Here is a 27,796-nt window from a genome sequence, read left to right as displayed (position 1 = left end):
CAATCGGGGAACAAAGTGCTGGAAAGTAATGAGAGGTGCACCTAATAGTGTAGTATTTAAAATAAATGAACTTGTGCTCAAAATAAGTCATGTGCGTACCAAAAATAATACAATTAAAGGCTTATCTGATGTCCAGGTGGTACTTGCAATGGTCAGATTAACCCGAACTGGCAGCACTTCCAAAGTTTTCCAAGGGGGTAACTCTTTCTGTGGAACTTTAAAATTTGGGCTTCAGAATTTTTTGCCCATAGAAACGTAATATGGTGTAGTAGTTTTTAAGCAAAGAAATAGCAATAGTGGACATACAAATATCTACGTACCAGATGGTGCATAAATTAATGCATGTAAAGGTGTCACTCCTCTGTGTTTTGGGTCATAAACAATCCGGCGTCATACCCCACCAAGTGGTAGAGCTCAGGCCAGAAATGGAGAGAATCTCGGTAAATAATTGCTTTAATTAGACCAAATACGAAACACACATACACACTTATAGGGGTATTCAATATGGAGCGAAAACTCTGTTTCTGCGATGTTTTCGCTCGGATGACGTCATTTTCGCCGCTTTTACTTTTACACCGTATTCAATTTGAAAACTTTTCGCCGGTGCGAAAAGTATATTGCATTCGACCCTGTGAAAAAGTATCACCAAGGAATGGGTGGCGAAAAAAAGTGCAGAATTGGGTTTTGGGGTGCAACATTTCAGAAACCACCCTGTATCCTTCAGACAGTCCCCCAAAGGTAAACTGTGTCAACATTTTTTTTAAATATACCTCAGAAGACCCCAAAAAAAGCACTTTCATTTTAGGGGTGAAAAAAATTGGGGGGTACAAAGTTAAAAACTAACGAACTACAATCTAGGGGGGTCCCCAAGTATGCCCCAGGTGTTTTTTTCATTGCAGGTGTTAGCGGCAGGTGGTTTTTTCACGTTTTTTTAAAACTTCACTTTTGCAACTTTTAAATATGCTCAGCCCCATTTTCAAGTACCACAAATTTGCTGGGACTAATTATTTTCTGCAAAAAAAACTTCTAAATACTATTCTTCACCACCTTCCCAAATCCCCAAAATAGCAGCTATTGAGCCTGTTTAAAGTCCCCAAAAACCTTCAGCAGGGCAAATCGGGGGTATCCAGAGTGATCCCCCATGTCAGAGCATCTTTTTGGGGGTGAGGGTAATTTCCCCAAAAATCAGCAAAGTTTTTGCTGATTTCACTTTCGCCAGGTGCCGGTTTATACGATTTCATATTGAATATGGGTATAATCGAGGGCGCGCGCGATACTTTTTCGCCGGCAAAAGCTCCGATGTGCGGCGAAAACTTCGACACGCATAGACGGCGAAGTTTACGTTTCACATTGAATACCCCTCTTAATAAAATAGCAAAATGCTTATCTTAGTATAGCAGAGAAAAGTCCACTTAGGGGTTAAGAAGAACCAGCCCCAACGCGTTTAGTCTTTAGGACTTCCTCAGGGGTGATACCAAGGTCCTGGAGTGCCTCTTTATATACCCTCTACTAAGGGTGTGCCTAAAAATTAGGCCAGATTAGCAAACAGTGCCGTCCGCGCATGCGCACTGCTCGGCGGACATCTTAGTGACGTCACGTGTCCGCGTCAACGGTAATTTGGGATCGAATAAACAATCAAACAAAAGGGTTGTCTACACACCGCTTAACAAGGCGGGCGTGTATATCACTAACAGTGCGGTGACTAAGGCTGATTCCCCTCTGAGTCTGGGCTATATGCCTTCAGTGTGTGATACAGGATCCAGAAGTGCAAACTTGTACTTCCGGATACATTGCCATCTTGTTGGAGGACGGAAGTAGCCGCAGCCATCTTGTGAAGGGCGGCTGTAGGCTAATCACACGGGGGCCATCTTTTTGCTGGAGGGCGGAAGTAGCCGCGGCCATCTTGTGTATGGCAGCTGTAAACTAAACACACGGCGGCCATATGTCTGTATGGGTGGCAATCCCATGCAAATCAGACAATCCTCCAGGTGCCCTCCGGAGAAGCTCCACAACGGGGGGCTCCAATATACATACAAACCGGCGGCACTCTGTGTAAAAACGACTAGGACAGCAGGTAGGTAGCGATCAACGTTTCGATGTTAATTCATTGTCATCAGGATAACACTGAAAAATAAGAGACGTGCGCCTAATAGTGTAGTATTTAAGATAAATGATAAAGTGCGCAAACGGTAAATACTGTGCGTACCAAAAATAAAATTGTATCAAGCTTATCTGATAGTCAGGAAACCCTCCTAAGACCAGTATCCACGTGGCAACAATGTAATCAGGATGATAATCCAAGGGTGATTTTGCTTTAATCAACCTTAAAAAAGGGGCTTAATACAAGCCCATGACAGTAATATAGTGTAGTACTGTTATGCAAATACAGTCAGGTGCATAAATATTGGGACATTGACAGAATTTTCATATTTTGGCTTCTATTCACCACCACAATGGCTTTGAAATGAAACAAACAAGATGTGCTTTAACTGCAGACTTTCAGATTTAATTTGAGGGTAATTACATCCAAATCAGGTGAACGGTGTAGGAATTACAACGATTTCTATATGTGCCTCCAACTTTTTAAGGGGCCAAAAGTAATGGGACAATCAGCTCAAAAGCTAGGTGTTGGCTATTCCCTCGTTATTTCATTATCAATTAAGCAGGTAAAAGGTCTGGAGTTGATTCTGAAGCTGGCCACACATCTAAAGATTTTCAGGGGTATTCAATATGGGTGCGATAACATCGTTTTTGCGTTAATATCGCAATTATGACGTCATTATCGCAGGTTTTACTTTTACACCCTATTCAATTTCAAAGACTTATCGCAGTTTTGACAAGTCTTTGATAAAAAACGGTGATAACTTTTCACCATTGAATAGGTGTCGAATAAAAGTGCAGAATTGGGGTTGAGGGGTGCAGGCTTAAAAAAAATAGCCTGCACCCCTGGGAATGACATTTAAAAAAGAACTGTGTCAAAAAAAGTTTTTTAAAAAAATAGGGACACCTCCAAAAAATTTATTTAAAAATTGGGTGAAAAAAAAAAAAAAAAATGGGAAAAAATTGTTAAACAATAGGGAAATAGGTTCAGGGCTATTTGCAAGTATGCGGCAGATGTTTTCTAGAATAGAATTATAGCGGCAGGTGGACAAATGCAGAATTTTTAAAAACTTACTTTAGGGACATAAAAATAGGCTAGTACCCATTTTCATGTACCCCAAATTTGATGGGACCACTTAAAAAAACAAAACAAATAATCTAAGTGCTCTTCTGTATCACTTCTTCAATGTCGGGAAAAAAACACCTGCTGCGGCTATTTAAATCCCCGACTTTCAATTAAAGGCTAAAACGGGGGTATCCATAGTGTTCCCCCGTGTTTTTAGCACTTTAGGGGGTCTTACAATTATTTTAAGGAAAAATTCGTAACTTTACGCAAATCCAACTTCGGAGTTTCCCATTTTCGTTAATTTTATATTGAATACGGGGATAAGCGGGGGCGCGCACCATACCTTAACGCAGAAAAAAACTCTGATATGAAACGTTAACTTCGACAGTGAAGTTAACGTTTCATATTGAATACCCCTCTATCTGTCCAACCAGCCAACTAGTTGATTGGTTGGAATGAAAATCTGGTAACGTATGGGAGTAAATGATGATCAGCAATTTGCTCCTAAATGTCAGAAAACAGATGAAAATGATCGTTCAGACAAGTCTGTTAAATGTTTGATCTAAACAATTTGTTCAAACAACAGTTTTTGTCCATTTTGTGGCGTTTGGGAGCAAATTGCTGATTGTAATTTGCTGTCATACCTTACCAGATTTTCATTCCATCCAATCAACTAGTCGGCTGGTTGGACAGATAATCTTTAGATGTGTGGCCAGCTTAAGTGTTTCGGGAATATTATATGCTCATATTCAGTCAAATGCTTCAGAACTCATTGGACGGCGCTTCACAGTGCAGATGGACAATGACCCGAAGCATACTGCAAAAGCAACCAAAGAGGTTTTTAAGGCTAAAAAGTGGAATGTTATGCAATGGCCAAGTCAATCCCCTGACCTGAATCCGATTGAGCATGCATTTCACTTGATGAAGACAAAACTGAAGGGAAAATGCCCCAAGAACAAGCAGGGACTGAAGACATTTGCAGTAGAGGCCTGGCAGAGCATCACCAGGGATGAAACCCAGCATCTGGTGATGTCTATGCGTTCCAGACTTCAGGCTGTAATTGCCTGCAAAGGATTTGCAACAAAGTATTAAAAAGTGAAAGTTAGATTTAGGATTGTTTAGTTTGTCCCATTACTTTTGGCCCCTTAAAAAGTGGGAGGCACATATAGAAACCATTGTAATTCCTACACCGTTCACCTGATTTGGATGTAATTACCCTCAAATTAAATCTGAAAGTCTGCAGGTAAAGCACATCTTGTTTGTTTCATTTCAAAGCCATTGTGGTGGTGAATAGAGGCCAAAATATGAAAATTCTGTCAATGTCCCAATATTTATGCACCTGACTGTAGAGTAAAAGTGGACATTATATATATATATATATATATATATATATATATATATATATATAATCTGCGTACCGGATACTGCATATATCAAAATGGCCCTCGGCAGAAACAAGGTTCCCCACCCCTGCTTTAAGGACACAGTAAGGGGGCGGCTGAATACTATAAAAGCTAGTATTCAAAGAGACACCTCCCTTATTACTTTATCTGTAATCTCATTTCAATTTCAAAACACAGCATGGACATCTGTTTCATATAGAGCCACTATTGCCAATACACCTGCCTGTACATTATATAAACATATTATCAGAATGATAATGGATGACGTCAATACACAGTTATTCCAGACTCTGATAAATAATCTGCCGAGCGTCCTATTAGTCATCCACGGGGCTTCCACTCCTTTGAAGCGGAAAACTAGGACATGAAGGTGACACTATGCGTCTATAAATATATAAAGTATACCTAACGTGCCCACAGTGGAGGCGATCGTTCTATTCAGCCCATCATTTAGGACTAGGGAGCAATGATGCAGTGTCTTATGTCTAAGCTGGGTCCCTACGTCCTAGTGCCTTTGCAGGACAAAACCGCTGTTTATTGTTTATTACGATTATTTTTATCCGATTATTTTAACATCACAAAGTGTTTACTAGAATGGACAACAATATGTTTAACACCGTATTTCTCATAATTGCTTTTTATTTTAACATGGTCTATAACTAAACAATAATTTGGAGCATAATCATCTATTGTATTCCTTTTATTCAGATGTGTCGGTGTAATGGTTAGCATTACTGTTCACACAGCACTGAGGTCATGGGTTCGATTCCCACCACGGTCCTACCTGTGTGGAGTTTGTATATTCTCCCTGTGCTTGCATGGGTTTCCTCCGGGTACTCAGGTTTCCTCCCACACTCCAAAAATATACTGGTAGGTTAATTGGCTCCCAACACAAATTATCCCTAATGTGTAAGTGTGTGAGCATGTGATAGGGAATATACATTGTAAGCTCCGCTTGGACCAGGGACTGATGTGAATGGCCAAATATTCTCTGCGAAATATGTGTACGCTACATAAATAACTGGTAATAAATAAATAAATGTGTGATGGTTTAATAATATTCATGTCCAGAGAATCCATGAACTTGTACAACAGGTAAAAGGGCTGGGAACAATCGTATCAGTAAAGAAATCTATAAGAGGATATTGCAGCTCTGAGTAAAAAGGTTGCTGTGTTTTCTGTTTTTTTAATATCCGTCTAATGGTTCCATTTCTCAGAGGTGTCATGGGCTGCGAGACGTACGGATCCGAGAGGAGCAGGAAAATAACCCATTGTCTGAGACAATTTATCACCGCGGCACGCCATGAATCTGTACTAGTCTGTGGAGTATAACTGTATTCTTGTACACCCATCTATGTCCCTTACATACAATGTACATCACGTTCTAGATTGTCTTTATTACATAGAAGCAGTTCGTTTTATTACTTTCATTTAGATTATAAATATTATATTTGATGTGCTGTGCGCAGTTGTAGAGATATATATATATATCGCTCAAGGTAGAATTTTAGAAGTAGGGCTGTGGGAAAATAAGGGCTGTTATAAATCACAGAAAGGGTACAGGTGTGCCCACATACATCTTACTTCCTTGCGCGTAAAACAGCCCTTTTAGTCGCGCCATGCCGTGGCATGACTCGGCAGCGCCAAACGATTTTTTGTGTGACTATATACATTCAAATGAGTCTTATTCGCAAAGCGATGCGAATGATATTCACAAGCAGCTTCTGCTGATTAAATTGATACACCGCATGCCTAGTGTTAGAGATGGCCATCGGTGGGGTGTACATCGATGGTTACCATCGATGGGGCCATCAGTGATAACCATCTATGGCACCCAAACCATCTATAGTGAGCCATCGAGGAGGTGCAAACCACCACTCCTGGGGGATGCCGGGCTGCAAGCCAATCAAAAATGGGGACGGGGTTAAGCTCCGTCCTGTAATTAAAAAAAAAAAAAAAACATCGGCTCACAGTCATCTATCAATGACAGAGAACCATTGGTTCTCTGCCATCGATGGCAAAACTAGTTATCATTGGCCAGGAACCATCGATGTTTTGAAAACATTGATGGCCATCCCTACTCTGTGGGCCTGATTCAGCAGTGCAGGCGCAGGCACCATTCTGTAAGTGTGCAGAATGGGTCCTGCTAACACGCTCGCAGACTGTCAGTGATTGACAGTCTGCTGCCGTTTGTTGGCAGGGAGGGGCGGTGATCCCCGCCCAAGCCCCCTCCCCCTTTCCTGAAACAGAGGCATGTCACCGCCGTTGCAGGGGGAGGGAAGAAGCCAGGATCTCCTTCGGCTGACAGAGATTTCCTGGCCTCTTCCTGTAAACTGTGGCGGCCGGCTACAGGACCCCATGGGTCACCACAGCCGGCCGATGTTACGTAGATTATTCGATGCTGCGTTGGACAACGCAGCTCGGATAAGTTATGCACAGGAGGTGTGATGCCTCCTGCTGCATTACCATATCTGCAAGGATCACAATTGCAAAGCTGCCTGTATGCATACATCATATCTATAGCCTGCGTGCATACATCATATCTATAGCCTGCGTGCATACATCATATCTATAGCCTGCGTGCATACATCATAGCTATAGCCTGCGTGCATACATCATATATCTATAGCCTGCGTGCATACATCATATCTATAGCCTGCATGCATACATCATATATCTATAGCCTGCGTGCATACATCATATCTATAGCCTGCGTGCATCTATAGCCTGCGTACATACATCATATCTATAGCATGCGTGCATACATCATATCTATAGCCTGCGTGCATACATCATATCTATAGCCTGCGTGCAGCTTTACAATTACGATCTTTGCAGAATCAGGCCCTGTGTGCGACTACGAGCATCTGCATGCAAAATGCTACATTACAGTGTCCTAGCAGCTGGCACTGTAACATAGCATTTCGCATGCAGATACACCCGCAGTCGCACACAGAATATAGGCATGCCACATATCATTTTAATTGGTCGAAGCTGCTTGTGCATCCTATTCGGACACCTTTGCAAGTCGCACGGAGCTCACGCGTGATGTTTAACGTGACTTGTAGCGTACGGAGGTAAGAGGTGTGTGGACACGTCTGTAGCTCTCAGTAACTTTACATAAATGATTTAAATATTGTGGAGAGAATGAAGAAGACATACACGGACGCTCAATTGCATGCACGCCGCTTCCATTAAAGCTCTCTCTTGATATTACAGATGTGTCCTATCGCGACAAGTTCCGTTGCACTTCTATAGGATTGCGACTAAGATGCATACTGGGCGAGAAAGACGCTTGGAACAAGCTAAGTCGCACGGGACCTGGTAGCTCGTTCACACCAGTGGTTCTCAAACTCGATCCTCAGGACCCCAAACAGTGCATGCTTTCTAGGTCTCCTCACAGAAACACATTTGAATAATTAGCTCCACCTGTGGAACTTTTAAAATGAGTAATGAATACACCTGTGCTCCTGCTGGGTGACCTGGAAAACGTGACCTGTGTGGGATCCTGAGGACCGAGTTTGAGAACCTGTGCTCCAGACCATGTTTGATGCAAGAAATTTTAGAGAAGAGGTTTCCTTTTCCTATAGCTTCACAGTTTACATTCCATTAACCGGGAATACAAATGGTGTGATTGGATGGTTTGTATGGACGTGCCTGTGACACAGTAACGTAGCGTTTTGCATGCAGATACAGCCGCACACAGACCATAGGCAGTTACACCTACACACTATTTTCCAGGCCTGAAAATTAAAGTCTCTCTGCGACAATGCGGAAATACAACGGATTACTTTTTAGCTTTGCTGCAACTGGCTATCAATGGATGCAAATGAAGAAAGACTATGAAATGCGGCCTTATCCTCCTTACTAATCGTACAAAGACAACATATTGTCACTCCATAAAGTTAATGACATTTTGTGCAGAACTCTGATATAAGTTAGTACTTCAGGAGATTTAAATAAAAACCAATCATCCACTCTTGTTAATTTAGAGACAAGATTTTCACACTTTCCGATTTACTAAAAAAAAAGGAAAGAGCTAGAAAACGGATAAAGGAATTAGATGCCTAGACAGTGCATGATGGTAAAATATTGCAAAATTACTAATAAATTTAGTTCCCTGTAACATATGACTTTAAACGGTCTCTTTAAGCTGCTATGAGAAACATTTTATAAATTATAGCAGTGAAAATCCCTTCTTTCCAAAAACACAGTAGGTTAGACATAACGAAATTGACTTGGAACTTACCATCAAATATGGACATGTTTTTGGAGGGTGCTTTCGTTGCTCGGCCACTAGAGGGCGGATCACTACTTTTACTTCCTGCAAAGCATAACCATATGTACAATATAAACCTTTTGATTCAACTACTATTCTTGTTTAAAGTTGTTAAGGCTAGAGACCAACCTTACGGAGTGCTTAGCATTAGGCTTAGTGCCTGCTGGTCTGCCCCTTCTGAATATTCTTTCCTGAGAGCTGCTCGCCCCACTCCCTCCCGCCAACAGATTATTAGTTGTCTAAGAAGTGGGTGTAGCATAGTTGGACAGGTCTTCATGTAACAGATCAGAGTTGTGGCCTCATTTATGCTGATGTGATGCTTTTTGTTCAGTTGGGAATGGTTTAGGTGGGCTGATAAGTAAGGTCTTATATGGTGCTCGTCCTCCAAGGTATACTGGAAATCAGAGCCCCACAAACTGGTAGAAGTGGGAGGTAAAGTGGTGAAGAGTGTATGATAGATGCTTGAGTGACTCCCTCACTGTACTGTGTGGAAGAAGGGTGCCATCAGCAGTAAAGTGACCACCTCAGCAGATCTTATGGCAGAGGTGGATATCTGGACCTCCAAGCCAAAGATTACAGGTACTAACAAGTAGGACGAGCATGGTGCATTGGCATATCTATAACAAATGCATGGAGTGTGGTGCACATGAGTCCCTGGGTCCAGGGAGGACCATACTGCACATCCTGCACCTATATTCTATTCTATTACTATTTCTATTGTGGTGGTGTGGGCTGGGACGGAGGGTTTCCAGGCAACCGGAACCCCCCCCTGTGTTTGCCTATGTACTAGGTACAGAAATTCAGTCAACAAATGTGGTCTGTAAGTAGATTTCACATGACTACTCCGGACAAGCCAGGCCACTCTGCTAGTCCCGTCTGAGATGTACAGTACAGCCATGGCCAAAAGTTTTGAGAATGACACAAGAATTGTTTTTTCACAAAGTTTGCTGCTTCAGTGTTATTAGACCTTTCTGTCAGATGTTACTATGGTATACTGAGGTACAATTACAAGCATTTATAAGTGTCACAGGCTTTTATTGACAATTACATTCATTTTATGCAAAGAGTCAATATTTGCAGTGTTGACCCTTCTGTTTCAAGACCTCTGCAATTCGCCCTGGCAAACACAAGAACCCCCTGTGACTGAACTGTCTGCAGCACAAACCTCTTTTATACATCACAGTTAGAATAGATATGGAGATAAGACATTATTACAGACACTGTCCATGAATGACAGATGAATGTCATACATATAAATGCATGTGATGAATGGATGTGACCTGCTTATGTATGCGGCTGCTGTTCCCTCTGGGATTGTTCCATGAATGAGGATTTCTTGGAAATTGTGCATTATAAACAATGTATTACATGATTACAGGAGGCCCAGCTGGTGCGGAAGGGGCTGTAATGTGTAATACTTCAATGCGATTGCAAAGACTAATTCTTTTATAAATATCACGTCTCCAGTGTTTGTGCCGCTCACCAGCCTGTGAAACCATCGTACTGTCAGGTGATACATTAGGGTGAATACAGCAAAGTTATGTAAAAGATTCCTTCTGACCCCACCAAATAACTTGGCATGGTCCCACTCATCGTACTTACAGAGTAGGGCTTATATAATGAGAGGAGGCAAATCCTGATGTACCAGCAGTAAAAGCCAGGGGCTCAAGTGAGACAGAAATCTCCGGACACCAAAATTTAGTCTAATGGTGCATACACACTGGGCGATAAAGTGGGCGACTGAACAATAACGATATCGTTCAGTCGTCCACTTTATCGTCCATTTTTAATACCAAAAAGATGAACGATGACGAGGTTCCCGCAGGTCGTTGGTCATTATCGTTCATCGGGCTGACATGCAGGCCAACCTGACGATCTCGTCAGGTTGCTGCATGTCAGGGAATGGGGGAGAGAGCCCGGCGCTGAACGATCTCGTTAATGATATCGTTCAGCGGCTGTGCTCAATGTCATGAACGACATTGAGCACAGCCTGCCGAGGACAACACTACACGATATCGCTCAGGGAGCATATCGTGTAGTGTGTACCCACCATAAGATGCCAGTTAAACTAAAATGCCAACCAAGTCACTGTTATACAATTATAGAACTTTATGCTGGGAACATAGCAATGGGAAGAATCTGCAGCCATGCTAGGAGCCATGCCAATCATATACACTCATCGCCACACTCATACACTTAAATAAAATAAATTAAATAAAACTCATACATCACACCCTCTCTACAGCTGCCATTCTACATGGTATTTAATAAGGACAGGGCCTCCGAACAGTTCTTACAAGTACCTGAAAGCTGATTGGCTATAATGCTACAGGTGTCTCCTCCTCTGTGAACTCTGGAACCCAAATGGAGTTCGTAAAAGCAGAAGTACTTGAGCACCCAGGTCTCTTATAGTAAGTCTGGCTGGGCCCTGTAACTATATATAGTGGCAGAAGGAAATAGAGGAGCAATGTTGCACCACTAAAGGGTTGCAGGGTGACTCCGTACGGGTTGGGTACGGGATGCCGGCGCTCGGGATCCCGGAGGTCAGAACCCTGACCAGTTAAAATGCCGACACCCCAAGGTAAGTAAACCTAACCTAACCCCTAACCCTACCCCTCCCTCCCCGATGCTTAAACCTAACCTGCCCCCGCTAGTGCCTAAACCGCACCCTCCCTCCCCACAGCCTAAACCTAACGTCAACGTGTCCTTCATGTTTCCCATAGCAACCAATCAGCTTCTACAGTATCTATCATTTATCAAGTACATTCTAGAACATGATATCTAGGATCTGATTGGTTGCTATGGGTAACACCTCCACTGTCCTTAGGTTTGATACATCTCCTCCTCAAGATGAAAGAGCTATACTTAAAGAAATGATTATTTCTGCATTTGGATAAATATTGTGTGTGAGCCCCGGATGTGTGAAAGGATATGTTCTTGAGAAACAAATAATTTAAATAAAAATGTATATTCCTCTTGAAGACTACAGACCTCTTCCACGTCTTGAAGTTCCTCGTGTGGATGTGATCTGTCCACGTCCTCTACTGGCTCGACCCCTTCCTCTCCCTCTCCCTGATACCAGAGCGCTGTCATCGTCCGAATCATCGATGGTTGGGTCGGAGGTCTTCCTTCGTACTCCATCATCATCATCACTCATATTAACATCCTGAGATCTGTGCGCTCTAGCTCGGCTCATCGCCTGATAAGCAACAAAAAATAATGGTGGCAATTACCATGATAGACGCTCACGATTGAGGACATGCGCTAAGTATTTTTTTCATGTATTTTTTGGCAGAGACAAAATCCCACTTCTTGTCCTTGTTTATTCAGTCTGCTTTCTCTATACTTACTTATATGATTTTATACTAATGGACGACAACCATTAGTATAAAATCAGCTCTAAAACATTGTTGCACAGGAAAATTTAGCAAACAGAAAAAGCAAAGAGTCAAGGCAAATCTAGATGTACAAGATATCACTAGTATTACCAAACTTATACTAACCCAAACATGGTGGTCTCGTACTACACAGACTGCAAGCTAACTAGGGGCATGTAAAGTGTGGCCAATGATTTGGTTTTGCCCCCTGTGTGTCTAGATGGTCCACCTAAAGCACTTCACAATGAATGACTACTGTTTGGAGACAGCTCCACAAATTGGAAGTGGGCCTAGGTTTACCAGGCAACAGGAAAACCTCAATGGGAATAGAACAAGACTCTCCCACCAGTTGGTTTGTTTTTTTTCCTTAATTGGAAATCGCTGCTCAAAATTTTGCATGACTAGGTCCTCTCAATCTGCTCAAATCCTCCCATCGCCTTCTGGTTTCTCACAGACGCAGTCATCGTGCTCAACAAACTCATGCCCTTTGGCCGGATATCCTGCACGAACCATAGGCTGTACCTCCACCAAAGAGGACACTGCCTCAACCACTGTGCTCTTCATACAAGAGGCCCGCTGGTACATTTGGCGCCAGGAAAATGGAACCCTGACATTTGGGGTCCCTGGCCACTAATCTAAATGATATGTATTCAACTTTTCTGAAAGGTAGACTCTAATCCAAGGAAACACGCTGCCCTAATGTTGCTATGTGATACATAAATTCTCCAACAGGAACCTGTAGCCCTAGCTTTTATGGACCATGGACCTGCTGAGGATCATGCGAGTTGCCATTTAGTTATAAGGTGGATTGAAATAGAATTTAACTTATATTTATCTGACTCAAACAAAACTACATTATATAAAAAAAAATGTGAATGAACAGAGGGGGAAATGTCAGAATCACGCCTTACTATATTTACTGTGATATCTGTGCACTACTTGACTTGCAATGTGTTTCCATGGAGACACGCACAAGATACAGAAAATAAAAGTACGCACCTCTCGAACCTCTTCATCCTCCTCATTAGTGTTCTCTCTTCGTGTCTGCCTAAACACTCGAACCTTGAAGGCAGAATTTGGCAAATTAGAATAAAGGATATCCATGTGTCAAATATCAATGTTACTATTTAGATGTCTGTATATTTATGCTGAGGGGTCCATCCTGCAGGAGATCTCCCAGCCAGGACACGTGGATCCCACGGACCACCACCAATCCTGCCCTTTGCTGTAGCATCTGATGGGAATTATTAAATTTTTTTAACATGAATAGAAAAACAAGTAACCCGTATAAAGCAATTTCCTCTAAAACATATTCTTCTAGATGAACAAGTAACTCACTTTTTTGGGGGAGGTGAATCAAACCTTCTAAATAGGACAAGTGGATTCTAGCCATGATTTATTTAGTACGTTCTATAAAACGATAGCTAGAATCTGCTAAGTTGATATAACAACACCTCCACTAGTCATCTTCAGATGGTGTGATAAATCTCCCCAAGAACATTTAATGCCAGTTCCCACCTCTTCGTCAATCTTCTCCTCCTCGGCATCAATGTTCCGTTCTTTCAAAAACCGCTGCGTCTTCTCCAGCTGGAACTTCACCAGCTCCTCTATGGCATCTTTCTCTTCTTTGTCCACAAACTCCTGTACTGCCTCCCCCATCCCTCGCTCGGTAAGAAGAGACAACTGGACATTCTGATGACACAGGAAAAAGTTTAGTGTAACTATGGTGAAATCAGTGTAGGTGTGGATCGAATCCGTCTCAGGGGTTTTATTGTTTATAAAGAATATGCAGTTAATGTACTTACACATTTTCCTTTAATGCTCTCCGAACGCACAGACAGTGGGAAGTGCTGGGACTTCGGGATCTAAGATCCCTATTGCAATATGCCAGCGCTGTTTACACTGACATTACTGGAAAGAGAGCACTGGACACAATGAAAGAAGTTTGAATATACTATATATTTAGTTCTGTTCAAGCTTTTTCTACTGTGTTCTCTGCCCCATCTGACCATATACAACTTTTTCTACTGTGTTCTCTGCCCCATCTGACCATATACAAGCCTTTTCTTTTGTTTTCTGTACCCCAGCAGACCATATTCAAGCTATTTCTACTGTGTTCTGTACCCCAACTAACCATGTTCAAGCTTTTTCTAGTGTGTTCTTTAACCCATCTGGCCATGTTCAAGCTTCCTTTGTTTGCTATACCCCATCTGACCATGTTCAAGCTTCTTTTGTTTGCTATACCCCATCTTGCCATGTTCAAGCTTCTTTTGTTGTTTGCTGTACCCCATCTGACCATGTTCAAGCTTTTCTAGTGTGTTTTGTACCACATCTGGCCATGTTCAAGCTTCTTCTGTTGTGTTCTGTACCCCATCTGGCCATGTTCAAGCTTCTTCTGTTGTCTTCTGTACCCCATCTGACCATGTACAAGCTTCTTCTGTTGTGTTCTGTACCCCATCTGGCCATGTTCGAGCTTCTTCTGTTGTGTTCTGTACCCCATCTGTCCGCTTCTTCCACTGTGTTTTGTACCCCATCTGTCCGCTTCTTCCACTGTGTTCTGTACCCCATCTGACCATGTTCAAGCTTTTCTAGTGTGTTCTGTACCACATCTGGCCATGTTCAAGCTTCTTCTGTTGTGTTCTGTACCCCATTTGGCCATGTTCAAGCTTCTTCCACTGTGTTCTGTACCCCATCTGAACATGTTCAAGCTTCTTCTATTGTGTTCGTACTCCATCTGAACATGTTCAAGCTTCTTCTGTTGTGTTCGTACTCCATCTGAACATATTCAAGCTTCTTCCACTGTGTTCTGTACCCCATCTGTCCGCTTCTTCCACTGTGTTCTGTACCCCATCTGACCATGTTCAAGCTTCTTCTGTTGTGTTCTATACTCCATCTGACCATGTCCAAGCTTCTTTCACTGTGTTCTGTACCCCATCTGTTTGCTTCTTCCACTGTGTTCTGTACCCCATCTGACCATGTTCAAGCTTCTTCTGTTGTGGTCGTACTCCATCTGAACATGTTCAAGCTTCTTCTGTTGTGTTCGTACTCCATCTGAACATGTTCAAGCTTCTTCTGTTGTGTTCGTACTCCATCTGAACATGTTCAAGCTTCTTCCACTGTGTTCTGTACCCCATCTGACCATGTTCAAGCTTCTTCTGTTGTGTTCTATACTCCATCTGACCATGTCCAAGCTTCTTTCACTGTGTTCTGTACCCCATCTGGCTATGTTAAAGCTTCTTCTGTTGTGTTTTGTACCCCATCTGACTGTGTTCAAGCTCCTTCTGTTGTGTTCTGTACTCTATCTTGCTATGTTAAAGCTTCCATCACTGTGTTCTGAACACATCTAAGCTTCTTCTGTTGTGTTTTGTATCCCATCTGAACACATATAAGCTACTTCCACTGTTATGCACCCATCTGCACATGCTTGTGCTTTTTACGATCTGTAATGTACCCCATGAATACACGGTCAGTTTTGTACCCCATTTGAACGTTTAAGCCTCTAAAATGTTGTTGTGTGCGCCATCAGAGCACTGTACCCCATCTGAACACGCTGACATTTCTTATTCCCGTCCCTATGTACACAGAGCAGGCTCACTGCCACAGGAATGAATAACCTTAATGGCCTAACGGGTGCTTCATTTCTCCTGCAGTGTCCCTTCATGCTCATACCGCAACACCACGGAGGCAAAGTTACTTACATAAATAAGCCATTACTGTGAAATTCATGGTGCACACACATAAATTACCAGAATCTCGCTTTCATCTTATTAAATAAATATGGGAATACTAGGATTGAAGAATCACAGAACATATGTACTGTTAGTAATTAAGACTGATGTGGTCAAAAATATTTTATTTCAGGCTTAAACACACTGAGAAGTGGCGGCTTTTGCAAGCCACTGGTTAGTAAAATGAGCCCCGTAGTGGTGTATTCACTAAAGTGCGGGTATTTAGAAGTGGCGATGTTGCCACTGTTAAGTAGAATCTGAATCTAGAAGATAATAGCTAGAATCTGATAATCAAGTCACCTGTGCTTAAGTATGGCTATCCTTAAAACCTGGACAGTTAGTGTGCCTTGAGGACCGTGGTTGGGAACCCCTGTTCTAGAAGATAACAGATAGAATCTGATTGGTTGCTATAGGCAACATCTGCACTTCTAAAAACCCGCACTTTAGTAAATATTCCCCTTAGTGTCTGTATTGCAAGCTGCCGCTTAGTAAATAAACTGGTAAGATCTTTATTTTCATGTTTGAACACCAGTTAGCAGGTGAAAGAATTATAGTGTTCACTCCATACAAATTAACAGCAATAGATCAGCGGGAACACTGACAAGACGCCATCAAACTCAATACCAAATGGCTCACTGTTACCATCCTTGCTGGATTCCTGGTTATTAAATAACAAAAATCCACAGACTTTTGCATTAAATGTTTACTCACCCTGCAGAGGCTGAGTAACACTGTATGAACATAACACGGTATAGCATAAGCTATGTGATTACTCTTCTGAAATTAATTTGTTGTAAACAAAGGGCTTTCAGCAGGCGCAGATAATCTGTGAAATAAATGCATAGACTCCACTTTGCAAGGTTATTATTCCCAGCATTGTTTATGCCTTAAGGAACGTTGGCAAAGCAAATCCTTGTTTTGGATGTTTTCCCTAAATGTAACGGGATCTGCAACATATTTTGCACATCAATATTATCACCCTTTATTTATGTGGCGACACAAGGGCTCCGCAACGCCTTACAAAGTACTTATGCACAAACAGTGCAAACAAAACATTATCAGGGATAGTCCTCTCCCTCCCCTGACTAGTGTGTGCTGAAGTCCAGCAATGGATAATGTACACAGCGCTGGCAGGGGAAGGTCTGCAGACAGCGCAGCCCGGGGGGGGTGTTAGGGGGCCGATTCATCAAGGACAAAGTAAAAAGATCTTTCCTGTCTCTTGCATCGGGTCATTCAGCACAGGCCACTTTGTGTGGCTAAGAGGTATCAGAATCCCTATAGGAATAGGCTGCATTGTCTGGCTGTGTACTTTTCTAAACGGTTTACTGTCATATATATTTATGGCTCTGTCCTTTTAAACTGTTACCTGCATCTCTACACTGGGTGTAAACAAGTTGATCCTTTCAGGCTTTGTGGACTTATCCTAAACCACAAAACAGGCTATTTACCTAGGCAGCTAGCTGAATAATGCAAGAAATGACATCTATACATCACTGGGAAAGTGAGAATTGGTAAAGGGAACACTTCAGCTTTAAAGCAAGCGCATTAAAGTGTCAGGCAGCAAATTCTCTCTAAAGCTTTTCTCTGGTGCAATCTGGCAATTAAATCCTAGCTGAGCTGTAACATATGAAATCTTTGCTTTACGACATCAGTCTAATGTAAAGCTCTCCTTACGCTGGCCAATATTAACCCATTTGCTGAATATATAGCAGTAGTTAGTGTGTGCTCAGGCAGTATTATCCCTATTCAGGAGTTTGTCCACAGCGATGTACATGACAGTGTAGCAAGGAGTCACTTAAGCTGGGTACACACTTTTACAATTGAAGGCTGATCGGGTAAAACTGTCCCGATCAGCCGTGCAGTCTGTCCCCGGTATTCAGATATAGCACAGTGTGTACGGGCTTCTACGGGATCGGGAGGCGCGAACCGACGAATATTAAACTGTACATAAGATGCGACCTCCCGATCCCAATCGTTGCAGGGGCGTCAAAAGCCGATTATAGGCTAACGCTCCTGCATCGAGACAGGGTATACAACTATACAATCCAACGGGCGTTCTCTCGATATTGGATGAACGGCCCGATGATTGTATAGGTGTGTACCCAGCTTAACTAAGAAAGAGGGCCAGAAACGCAGAGTTGACTGTGATAGAGGAGAATAGGGACACCCAATTATAAATGTACTAGGGAAAATACAATGATATGAGATAACGAATACAGTATCAATAATAGCATTTAGGAGAACCTACATTCCTTAAGACAATTGGGGTCATGCCTGAACTACGACCAAAGCACAAGAGACTTCCGCACTCCTTCAAGTTCATTAGAACGTCTCCTCATGCTAAACCAGAACGGATTCTTGCATTCGGCTACAGATTCTGGCTCATGAGCTCACATGCCCTATGGAACGCCCAGCAGAGTTTTGCAAGCACCATGCAAAACAAAAACATACTTTGCGTTACACATCCCGTATTCGTAAATTACTTAAATTGTCCGTGAAAATGTCTATCACAATCAATAATTTAATATATTATTATATATAATAATTATTTTTATATATATATATATATATATATATATATATATAAAAAAAAACATTTTAATCACAAAGTATAATATTTTTCAGCAATTTTCCCATTTACCTTTTCAGCTGTCTGGAAATACTGCTTCACCAGATCCTCCACTCTCAGGGTCGCCATCTCTGCGCTTGGCTTGCTGTCCAATTTCCCAAAATTAATTGCCACGTTGTCTAGGATCAAACTGGAGAAGGTTAGCATACGCCACGTACACGAGGCAAAGCAGCTGTTACATGCTGACATCATGGGAAGCTATACGTGACCTTGAAAGTGAGATTTTATCTACATGTGCATCACGTACCAAAGAGATAGACTGTCACACTGCTACATAACATACATCAAAGCAACACCTGGCCTCATTACTGAACTGTGACTGTGCTTATGTTCCAAGTAACCCAATCTGTCAGACTCTCATCCGGAATCATAAAATAATAAAGTAAATAAAACATACATGTTTTTTTATTAAAGAGCAAGAAAAGTGATGGAGATTATTTATTAATAAATATGTCCTGAACATGTGGTGGAAATCTAGATAAAGGTCACCGAAACCCTGATGGTATGTCTGTTGGTGAGATAATAAATTATCCCTTTTGAAGAATGGTGAGTGCCCTCATGATGTGTGGACCAGGCTGAAGATGTGTGGGTGTATATTATATATACATACACACAAACAAAATATATGTAAAAAATGTGTGTGTATATATATATATATATATCTCTAGTGTTAACTGTTAACTCTAGCTCCGGCGGCAGGCAGGGCGCCGATGCTAGAGAGGGCAACCTTATGCGCGCGCCCGAAAAGGGGTCGTGGTCATGAAAAGGGAGCGTGTCTATAAGACGCGTCCCCTTTTCGTCATACTTGGGGGCATGCCCGGCGCTTACGGACATGCCGGGCAGCCCCCAAGCGCTGCAGAAAGGGAGAATAGATGCCGGGCGCATGCGCCCGGCGTCCATTATCCGGCGGTGACCGGGACGTCAACGCGACACCGCATGTTTCTCCACCCGCGGGACACTGCGTCCCGCGGGTGAGAACAGCACCCGCAGGACACTGCGTCCCGCGGGTGAGAACAGCACCCGCAGGCTGTGAGGGCAGGGCGCTTTTTGCCCTCCTCCTTAGCTTAGCGGGAACGCTATATATATATATCTATATATATATATATATACGTATATATATATATACACACACACACACAAATGACAATCATTGTCTCTGCCATTTCTTTCCTCCCTGAAATCTCTCTTGTCCCTAAAGGGGATATCCATTTTGCAATATTTGCAGGCGATTGCACGATAACGACATCTATCATCACCTGTACATGCTGGTCAACCTGACGATCATGTCAGGTTCAGCATGTACGGGGATGATGGATGTCGTTCAGTGTAGGAACATCACAGACATACAGTAGAAACGACAGCACGATAACTATGTCGTCATCGTGCTGTCGTTTCTATGTCTGTTAATGGTTAGGCTCCTTTACTCACACAATCCTGTACATTTTCTGGGCAGGCAGCATTGCTTCACTTAATGCTTTGGTTCTTGGGGACTTTAACCTGTATTGAAATGAACCCAGTAACAATAAATTCTATCTTCAGTACGAATCTCTAAATCTAAACCAAATAATTTCACAACCATCAAGGACCAAGCTCAATTGTTCCAATCATTCACTTATATCCGAGCCGAATCCACTGATCTGATAAACAACCAGATGATTTAAAAAAAATAAAATAAATTTTTTACCTTTTATTTAAGGAAATATAAGAACGTAGAAAAATAGAAAATGAGGTACAGGTTGCGTCTCCCATATCCAAAATGCTTGGGACCATGGGTATTTTGGATATCGTAATATTCCGTATTTTGGAATATCTGCATACTATAATGAAATATGTTGGAAATGGAACCCAAATCTAAACACAGAATGAATTTATGTTTTAATAATGATAATAATTTTATTTATATAGCGCTTTTCTCCTAAAAGGACTCAAAGTGCTTTACATTTGCCTTTACAGCATAAAATACAAAACAAGCTTAACAATGGACATTAGTGAAATGCGTGGGTGAACAGAAAAGTCTTGAATCTATTTTTGAAGGACTCTAGAGTGGAGACCTCTCGAACTGTGCGGGGAAGTGAGTTCCATAGAGTCGGAGCCACAAAGCTGGACCCTCAGACGAATTCCGGGAGGTTCTAGGTAGTTAATAGTCCTTCATCAATGGATCAAGTAATCGAGTGGGACAGTAAGGAATCAGAAGCTGCTTCAGGTACCTTGAGCCCTGGTCATGTAGGGTTTTGAAAGTTAGTAATCAACAATTTGCCATCTGACAGGCAGGGAAGGGAGTAGAGAATGGGTGTTATGTGGCTGGAACGTGGCTGGTTGGTTAATAGCCTGGCAGCTGCGTTTTGTACCCTCTGCAAGCGGTGCAATTCTTTTGCTGGGAGACCAAGGTAGAGGGCATTGCAGTAGTCTAGGCGTGATGATATAAATGCACGTATGGGAATTAAGTGCTTGATTCTGGCTATGTTCCTCAGATGAAAGAATGAGGATTTGATTGTGGCTGATACCTGATGTTTAAGTGTCAGATGCCACTATCCAGAATGCCACCAAGATTCCACACATGTTCAGTGTTTTGTAACTCTGAGCCCCCAATCGTAAGTCCTGTTGGTTGGCTGTGCTGAAGCCCTGTCCTGTGACCTATAATAAGGACCTCTGTTTTAGAAGGGTTCAGTCGCAGCCAACTGGCACTCATCCACTCCTGGAGCTCAGCTAGGCAGCCATTTAGGGTTGTTATGGGGTTCTTAGTACCTGGAGCAAAGGACAAGTACAGTGGTACACCAGGCCATGACGTCTGATTATTTCACTCAATGGTAGCATGTATACGGCAAAAAGCATGGGAGATAGTATAGAACCCTGTGGGACACTGCATGGAAGTTGCACTTGTGATGAAGAGTTTACTCCAGAAGAAACTCTCTGTAACGTGCCGGTCAGAAATGATTTGACCAAGTTAATGACTGTGCCATCCAGACCACAGATATTTTTTAGGCACTCAATTAGAATCCCGTGGTCCATGGTATCAAATGCTGCAGAGTAAGAATGATTAAGATTGAACAATCACCTCTGTCTCTTGCCATCAGAAGATCATTTAGCACACATAGCAGGGCTATTTCAGCGAAAGGAATTCTCCTGAATTCTGACTGGAATGGATCATAAACATCATGGGTAGACAGGTGGGTTTCAAGTTGCATTGCCACCACTTTCTCAATGACCTTTCCTAGAAAAGGAAGGTTTGTTACCGGTCTGTAGTTGGTCATGCAGTCAAAGTCTAAATTAGGTTTTTTAAGAAGTGGTCTAACAATTGCTTCCTTTAGTGGTACTGGAAAAATTCCTGTCTGCAAAGAGCATTGAACTATTTTTGCAATAACAGAGCCAAACAAGTCCATACACCCTATGAGAAGCTTGGTTGAGGCAGGGTCCAGATCACAGGTGGTGGGTCGCAACATTCTGATAATTTTAGTAATGTCTTTTACATCCATTATGTCAAAGCTGACCCATGAAGACAGGTGGCTTACCTTGGCAGGCTTGGTAGTTTGGCACTCCTTTGATGGCACTGTGGGGATTCCAGCCCGGATGGAGGATACTTTATCTGCAAAGAATTTTGCAAACTCATTGCATCTTGATTGGGAGAGGGTTTCATCAAGCTGCAAGCATGCTTGTTTGCAAAGCATCTCCACTGTACGGAAAAGCTGGGCAGGCCTATTGTTTGCTACCTTGATCTTATTTGAAAGGAACTCTGTTTTCTTACAGGTGAATGTTGATTGATATTCTCCAATATGTTTGATTAGTGTTAACTTATCCTCTACCAGGTTCGTCTATCTCCATCACCTTTCAAGTCTATGACCCCTTTTCTTGAGCTCACTAACACTACTGTCAAACCAAGGGGCTTGACAGTGTGGTCGTATACGCACATGGGTGATATTATCCATTGCAGCTGTCACATCCCTGTTGTAGTAATGGACTAGGAAAGAAGGATCTTCATAGGCCCCCATTACCACAGAGAGATCCAGGTTTGCTGCAAGAGCCTTTGGGGGTCATGCCTCTCCTTGGATGATACCTTGTCAACTCCATGGGAAAAGTTCTATTTCGAGTGGTTGCGACTGAGAAGCGAATTGAGTGGTGGTCTGACCACGTGACTGGGTTTATATTTAGGTCAGAGACTTCTAATCCAATCTGGAAGACAAGATCAAGAGTGTGACCACGTATATGCAGATGGCCACTCCCCCTCCCCTGTGGTTAAGTCTTGGGTTGTGAATGACAGAATAATTTGTTGGAACTGCAGCTTCCAAGATAGGTGCTATACTTTCATCTAGCCAAGTCTCTGTAATACAGGCAAGATCTGAAGATTCAATAAGGTCAGCAATTGTGGCATTCTTGTTTCTTATAGATCTGGCGTTACAAAGGACAGACCTGATTGGGCATACCAGAAGGCCTGTAGTTTATATACATATGGGATTCTTAAACCAGTAAAGATGGAAAATAAAGGAATGGGGGATGTCTGGTTACCAAGTAAGTAATGTAATACGGAATAGCGGGTTCGATAATAAGGCAATGCTCAGAGGCGCTTTAAGAGAGGAGGGGGCACGTGTGCAGGGTCCGATCGGGTCCCCTCCTCACCGGCGGCATAGTAGACTCAGGCATTGTGTCACAGTCTACTGCGCAGGTCTCCAGGAACATGACGCCTGCACCGCGTTCCCGGGACATCTCTACTGCACATGCACGAATCACCAGGGAAATGGCCGCGGTGGCCATTTTCTCCGTGATTTCTGCAGCCAGCGCCAGGCCGACGGAGAGGTGAGTATATTTAATTGGGTGCAGGGTGTGCGGTGTGGCGGTCCCCCTGGACTTAGGGGCCTGTGTGCACCCATTATAAATACACCCCTGGCAATGCAAGAGGCAAAATTCCATAAAGAGAGTAGGGGGCATACAAGAGAAGGCTTCAAGGGCAGAGAAACCAGGGGATGGGTGGGAGGGGATTACATATAAAGCCATGAGACACAGCTCTGATGGCACGTATCCTATCATCCAAGGCCAGGACAAAGCACTGGACAGACCCTGGGGAAAGTTGAGTTTGTTCCTTAACCACTTGCCTGGCATGGTCGCTTCGCTTGTGACCACGCCAATCTGTGCAAACAGTAAGAAACGCCCACTGGGCAGCTGCTTGAAGATAATTTTCCAGCATCCACCAATGGCAGAGGGACCTCCCGGCCACTCTGCATCCCTTCACCTTACCCCAGTGTATTTCGTGCTTCCGATCATTGCTGATTGGACAGCACGGCAGGACCCTCTACCCAGCGGCTGCAGAGAGGAGCAGCCGCCGGGGAAACGTAAATTAACAGCCCTCAGCTCCCCCAGTGTATACATGGCATCAGCTCAGAAGAGCAGCTGCTGGGGAAAAGGCAAAGTCGCGATGTTCTGATCATTGATGTTCCGATATATTGATGACCGATATGTTAAAAATCGATATTAATGTTATAGTGTTAAAAAAAATATATATTTTTATAAAATTGTGTTGGATAAGTTATAAATAAATGTTCTTGACCCTGTTCAATCATTACAAAAAAAAAACCCTTGACAATTTCTGAGCAGTTATTGGAAAAAATATTAACCAGCTAAGTGGTTAAGACAGCGGTTCCCAAACCCGTCACTGTAAACCAGCAGGCAGTGAATCCTGGGGCTGCCTGTTGCTGAATGGGGCCCTACAACACGTGTCTGATCTGAGTAGCAATGCTACAGACCGGTGCTGGCAATCACAACTAAAGGTAAGTAAGAGGGAGGGACATGGAGGCGGGCAAAGGAGAGAAATGGAGGGGGGCAAAGGGAGAGACATGGAGGGGACAAAGGTAGGGACATGGAGGGGACAATGGGAGAGACATTGAGGGGACAAAGGGAGGAAAATGGAGGGGGCAAAAAGAGAGACATGGGGGGCAAAGGGAAAGACATGGAGGGGGCAAAGGGAGAGACATGGAGGGGGCAAAGGAAGAGACATGGAGGGGGCAAAGGGAGAGACATGGAGGGGGCAAAGGGAGAGACATGGAGGGGACAAAGGGAGAGACATGGAGGGGACAAAGGAAGAGACATGGAGGGGGCAAAGGTAGAGACGTGGAGAGGGCAAAGGTAGAGACGTGGAGGGGGCAAAGGTAGAGACGTGGAGGGGGCAAAGGTAGAGATGTGGAGGGGGCAAAGCGAGAGAAATGGAAGGGTAATGGGAAAGAGATAGAGGGGCAAAGGGAGTAAAGATAATGCAATCATACAGTGCATCCGGAAAGTATTCACAGCGCTTCACTTTTTCCACATTTTGTTATGTTATAGCCTTATTCCAAAATGGAATAAATTCATTTTTGTCCTCAAAATTCTACACACAATACCCCATAATGACAATGTGTATAGTTTTTTTGAGGTTTTTGCAAATTTAATAAATAAAAAAAACCACTAAGAAATCACATTTATATAAGTATTAACGGCCTTTACCATGAAGCTCAAAATTGAGCACAGGTGCATCCTGTTTCCACTGATCATCCCTAAGATGTTCCTACAGCTTAATTGGAGTCCACCTGTGGTAAATTCAGTTGATTGGACATGATTTTGAAAGGCATACACCTGTCTATATAAGGTCCCACACATGACAGTGCTTGTCAGAGCACAAACCAAGCATGAAGTCCAAGGAATTGTCTGTAGAACTCTGAGACAGGATTGTCCCTAGGTACAAATTTGGGGAAGGGTACAGAAAAATATCTGCTGCTTTGAAGGTCCCAATGATCACAGTGGCCTCCATAAATGGAAGAAGTTCAGAACCACCAGTACTCTTCCTAGAGTTGGCCGGTCGTCTAAACTGAGCGATCGGGGGAGAAGGGCCCTAGTCAGGGAGGTGACCAAGAACCCGATGGTCACTCTGTCAGAGCTACAGCATTCCTCTGTGGAGAGAGGAGAACCTTCCAGAAGGACAACCATCTCTGCAGCAATCCACCAATTAGGTCTGTTTGGTAGAGTGGCCAGACGAAAGCCACTCCTTAGTAGGGATGTGCAGCCTCGGATAGGTTTGAATTTGCACGCCGAGTTCGGATATTTCCCTCCAAAAAATGGGACTCAGAAAGAGGCAAAACGTCATCTTGCATGGACAAACATCATCATTCCTGGACAAAAGTCCCGTTTTTTGGAGGGAAAAATCCGAACTCGGTGTGCAAATTCAAACCTATCCGAGCCTGCACATCCCTACTCCTTAGTAAAAAGCACATGGCAGCCCGCCTGAAGTTTGCCAAAATGTACCTGAAGGATTCTCATACCATGAGAAACAAAATTATCTGGTCTGATGAGACAAAGATTGAACTCTTTGGCGTAAATGCCAAGCGTTACGTTTGGAGGAAACCAGGCACGGCTCATCACCAGGCCAATACCATCCCTACAGTGAAGCGTGGTGGCAGTATCATGCTGTGGGGATGTTTTTCAGCGGCAGGAACTGGAATACTAGTCAGGATAGATGGAAAGATGAATGCAGCAATGTACAGAGACATCCTGGATGAAAACCTGCTCCAGAGCGCTCTTGACCTCAGACTGGGGCGACGGTTCATCTTTCAGCAGGACAACGACCTTAACCACACAGCCAAGATATCAAAGGAGTAGCTTTAGGACAACTCTGTGAATGTCCTTGAGTGGCCCAGCCAAAGCCCAGACTTGAATCCAATTGAACATCTCTGGAGAGATCTGAAAATGGCTGTGCACCGACGCTTCCCATCCAACCTCATGGAGCTTGGGAGGTGCTGCAAAGAGGAATGGGCGAAACTGGGGTATTGTGTGTAGAATTTTGAGGACAAAAATGAATTTATTCCATTTTGGAATAAGGCTGTAACATAACAAAATGTGGAAAAAGTGAGGCGCTGTGAATACTTTCCAGATGCACTGTAGGTAATCTTTTTAATAATTTTTTGTAGACACAAGATACAGCGAAGAGTAGAAGGGCCTAGATATGTGGACTCGACTGTATGTCAAACCAGGAAGAGGTGGCCGAAAACACACAATCTAGTTGAGGTGAGCAGCCCTGTAGTACATCTTTAGACCCATGAACCTGCAACTACCACATAGTCAAACTAGCTCAGTCTTGGCAGACGGCAGGCAAAAAGTTGTCTAATATGTCAGTTGGTGAGAACAGAGCAAATAGAAGACGAGCCGGGTTTGGGGCAGGCAGCTGATGAAGATTAGTCCAAAATCAGGATTGGAGAGATCAGGTTGGTCAGAAGTGGTCCGAGTCAATAACAGAAATCCTCAGGCAGCAGCAGCAGGTTCAGGCACAATCACAAGAACAGGCAATATCACCAGCACTGGATGTGTGGTTTCATTGCATCTGGTATATTGTGTATGAAAAATCTAACTTTTAAAATCAAATCCTAAAGTTCTGTCCACAATAACACAGTTTAGCCTGGAGGACTAGCTGTCCCTCGTCTAGAATCAATTAGCTACCTGACCATAATTCTGTGTTCCAGTATTTTCAATCCCAGTTCCCAAAACTATGCGAAGCCAATGCTCCATTCCAAATAGCAAAATGCGTGGGTCCACCATTTCTACCACTTCCTCTATGCCTTTTGGAAGAGATGGAAGCTAAGTGGCTGTACTAGAGATCTCCGTCACTATACAGCAAATTGGTGTAGTGGACGCCAATTCTTAAGGTGCATACACACGTAACGATTTTTTGAACGATTTGTCAATAGCGACGTCGTTATCATTAAATTGTTCCAACAAAATCGTTCAGTTTATGAGTTATAATGATGAACGATAATCACAAATGTGCACTCCCGTTTCTAGTTATCGTTCATCGCCCATTTCAGACTGTCCAACATGACGATTTTCATGAAGGAAAGGAACATTATTCGTTTATCGTTCAAAACATCATTCATTACACTTTTTCAAGGGAAACCCTGACAGAAAATCATTGGTTACAAAATCGTTACGTGTGTATGCACCTTTACTCTGACAAATTCCATCAAAAATATTTTAAAACCTGCAAAACTGTAATTTCACTGATAAACAATTTGAGTCCTGTTGCTATTAGCAACCCAGTGGTACTACGAAGATTGACACAGTTATCTCTGACAACAATGTAATTCCAAAGCATTCAATGAACACTTTGGGTAAATTTACACAAGTGAGAGTTTTTAGAAGTGGAGAGGTTGCCCCTAGCAACCAATCCGATTCTATCTATTATCTTCTAGGACAGGGGTTCCCAACC

At 42.9% G+C, this 27,796-nt stretch overlaps 1 protein-coding gene across 1 annotated transcript in view; it reads right to left on the bottom strand.

Moving 5' to 3' along the window:
* The window catches only part of MRE11 (MRE11 double strand break repair nuclease), a 266,838-nt gene that overhangs the window by 74,231 nt on the left and 164,811 nt on the right, over positions 1 to 27,796 (bottom strand). The window contains exons 12-16 of the mRNA XM_088455727.1: positions 18,595 to 18,701; positions 13,744 to 13,917; positions 13,225 to 13,287; positions 11,840 to 12,047; positions 8,819 to 8,893 (exon numbers count right to left, since the gene is read on the bottom strand). Of these exons, the coding sequence (XP_088311853.1) occupies positions 8,819 to 8,893; positions 11,840 to 12,047; positions 13,225 to 13,287; positions 13,744 to 13,917; positions 18,595 to 18,701 (627 nt within the window). The remainder of the gene's footprint in view (positions 1 to 8,818; positions 8,894 to 11,839; positions 12,048 to 13,224; positions 13,288 to 13,743; positions 13,918 to 18,594; positions 18,702 to 27,796) is intronic.

Source organism: Taudactylus pleione, unplaced genomic scaffold (assembly GCF_031769625.1).
Source record: "Taudactylus pleione unplaced genomic scaffold, aTauple2 ptg000667l, whole genome shotgun sequence".
In the NCBI taxonomy this organism is placed as follows: domain Eukaryota; kingdom Metazoa; phylum Chordata; class Amphibia; order Anura; family Myobatrachidae; genus Taudactylus; species Taudactylus pleione.
The sequence above is the reverse complement of the archived record's forward strand: the minus strand, read 5'-3'. Positions and strand labels throughout refer to the sequence as shown.